Source organism: Microtus ochrogaster, unplaced genomic scaffold, assembly GCF_000317375.1.
Source record: "Microtus ochrogaster isolate Prairie Vole_2 unplaced genomic scaffold, MicOch1.0 UNK35, whole genome shotgun sequence".
Lineage (NCBI taxonomy): Eukaryota > Metazoa > Chordata > Mammalia > Rodentia > Cricetidae > Microtus > Microtus ochrogaster.
Genome location: NW_004949133.1, coordinates 3,160,515 through 3,163,574, shown reverse-complemented (window position 1 = coordinate 3,163,574; position 3,060 = coordinate 3,160,515). Strand labels below are relative to the sequence as shown.

Genomic DNA, 3,060 nt, shown 5'->3' with positions numbered 1-3,060 from the left:
TTTTTTGGTTTTTTCGAGACAGGGTTTCTCTGTGGTTTTGGAGCCTGTCCTGGAACTAGCTCTTGTAGGCCAGCCTGGTCTACAAGAGCTAGTTCCAGGGCAGGTTTCAAAGCTACAGAGAAACCCTGTCTTGAAAAACCAGAAAAGAGAAAGTCAGTGAGAAGGACCAAGAGCCAATTTCATATGAGAAACTTTGTTAATGATGAGAAATGGAAAAGAAACTAGGTTTTCTGGTGGTGGTGGTGCACACCTTTAATCCCAACACTTGGGAGACAGAGGCAGGTCTGTGAGTTTGATGCCAGCCTGGTCCACAGGAGCTAGTTCCAGGACAGCGAGGACTGTAGCACAGAGAAACCCTGTCTCAAAAAAACAAAAAAAGAGTCTAAACCATATAACTACTCACTGAAATGCATACTATTTGAATCAAAGCTGCCTTACCTATAATTCTGTCAAAGAATGTAGTACAATAGAATAGGGACTATCTTGAATCATCATTCTTAAACTTTCATAGGAATTCTCAAGAGTTTATTTATGTATTATATCTGTCAATATTAGCCATATTTTAAATGAAGCAGGTTTTTTATTTATTTTTATGTATAAGAGTGGTTTACTTTTGGGGGAACAAGGAGGAGTGGAGGGAATGGTAACTGGTTGGGATGTATTGTATGAGAGAAGAATCTATTTTCAATTAGAAAAAATTTTTAAGTGTTTTACTTGCAAGTGTATCTATACCATACGAATGTCTGATGCCTTCAGAGGCCGTCAGAGAGCACTAGATCTCTTAGGACTGGAGTTACAGGCAATTATGAACAGTCATATATGGTTGCTGGAAACCAAACCTGGGTGGGTCCTTTTCAAGAAAAGTCAGTACTCTTAACCAGTGAACCATCTCTTCAGCCCCTTGTTTTTTGTTTTTATTTTTTTGTTTGTGCTAGGAATTAAACCTGGTACCTTGCACTTAGTAAACAGATGCTCTACTATTGAATTGAATTACATCCCCAGCCTAAGACTGAGGGCCTTTAAAAAGATGGGCTCTGTCAGCATATATCTCATTAACTGTCAGAGCAATGATGTCATCACCTATCATGTATCCTATGGAAAATATGGATAATAACAATAAAGTCTTAGGATTAGGAAAGTAGCTTTGAAAAAAGAAAAAAAAAAAAGAAAAAAAGGAAAGTAGCTTTAAGTTTACAGATTTCCAGATGGCTCTTGGAACTCCTCCAAAGGATTCCAGATCATGCTCTGAGAACTTCTGCATTAACTTATAAAGTAGGTCTTTATACTTAAGAAGTTACAGTTACTTGGAGCAATAAAACATACATAGACAAGTAAAAAGGAAGGCAGAACATACTAAATACAAATAAAACTAGCTCAGTGGTGTGGTGCGTGCCTTTAATTCCAGCACTCAGGAGGCAGAGGCAGGCGGATCTCTGTGAGTTTAAGGCCAGCTTGATCTACAAGAGCTAGTTCCAGGACAGGCTACAAGCCTACAGAGAAATCCTGTCTTAAGAAAACAAAACAAGGGGCTGGCGAGATGTCTCAATGGTTAAGAGCACTGACTACTCTTCCAGAGGTCCTGAGTTCAATTCCCAGCAACCACATGGTGGCTCACAGACATCTGTAATGAGATCTGGTGCCCCCTTCTGGTGTGCAGGTGTACATGGAAGGAATGTTGTATACATAATAAATAAATAAATCTTTAGAATAAATATATATATAAAAAGCAAGCTAAATTTCCTGATGGAAATCTTTGGAACGACCCGTGAGAATTTGAAGTAAGTGGACATATTGACATGGCTATTCTAATGTTCAAAGCTTTACAGTAAGCCAAGTATAATACCACATACCTGTACTCCAGAAGACTGAAGAAGAAAGGTCTGGAGTTTAAACCCAACTCAGTCTATACAACAAAACCCTGTCTTTAAAAACCATATCAAATGAAAACAAAACAACAACAAATGGACTTTAAAGTGGCACAGTCCCTTGAGTCTTTTTACTTGAAGAGTGTTTCAGAGGGTTGGGGAAATAGCTCAGTGGTAGAGTACTGTCTTAGCATATCCAAGGCCCTGGATAGAGTGCCCGTATTGCAGAAAAAGAAACACCAGCGTGATTCTTTGAATTGTGTCTTTAAAGCTGTTTTGGAAGACTCACCTTGTCTTTTTAACAGGGCCATGATCGTGGAGTAAACTGGGCCGCCTTCCACCCCACCATGCCCCTTATTGTATCTGGGGCAGACGACCGACAAGTAAAGATCTGGCGCATGAATGGTGAGTAAGGCTGTGGTAGTGTTGCCATATCTGAAAAAGGGACTGCTGGCCAGTGAGGGAAAGTAGCCAGGTCTTCTGGACTTGGATCTGTTTCCCTTCCTTGGGTGATTATTTCTTGCTAGTTCGAAGTGATTAGTCATTATTTCTTCCTTTTTTCCTCATGGCTTATAATCTTATTAAGAGACATGAGCATAGTTAGAGTAAAAATTCATGCAGTCATTTAACAAATAGTAACTGTTTTGTTTCAGATTGTGTTCAGGATTCTATATTATTTGAGTAGAAAATTCCATGCTATAAAGTTTATATTGTTCTAAAATGTCAGCTAGTAATACATACAAAGAGAATAAAATAGAATAAGAGCTTATAGAATTTTTTAAATATAGGTATTGTAGTCAATAGGGGCTCAGAATGAAAGACCAGAGATGTACAGAAAAACTAGGAAGTTTAGAGCTGAGATAGCATGTGATAGTAGCTCCAGCTATTCAAGAGGCTGAATCCGTATTGTTCCTAGGAGTTCAAAGCCAGCTTGTACAACACAGCAAAACTGTATCTCCTCAGAAAAGAGGGTGTTGGGGATAGAATAACAACAAAACCACACAGACAAACAATACATAAAGAGGAAAAGACTTACATAAAATCATTGCCCCATTTGGGGAAAAATTATTTTAGTATTTTTGCAATAATACGTAACACTTGATTAAGAGTATCATAGCTAGCCGGGCGGTGGTGGCGCACGCCTTTAATCCCAGCACTTGGGAGGCAGAGGCAGGCGGATCTCTGTGAGTTCGAG

At 39.1% G+C, this 3,060-nt stretch overlaps 1 protein-coding gene across 1 annotated transcript in view; it reads left to right on the top strand.

Annotated features, from left to right (window-relative positions):
• The window catches only part of Copa (coatomer protein complex subunit alpha), a 48,017-nt gene that overhangs the window by 19,005 nt on the left and 25,952 nt on the right, over positions 1 to 3,060 (top strand). The window contains exon 8 of the mRNA XM_026789972.1: positions 2,171 to 2,270. Coding sequence (XP_026645773.1) covers positions 2,171 to 2,270 — 100 coding nt within the window. The remainder of the gene's footprint in view (positions 1 to 2,170; positions 2,271 to 3,060) is intronic.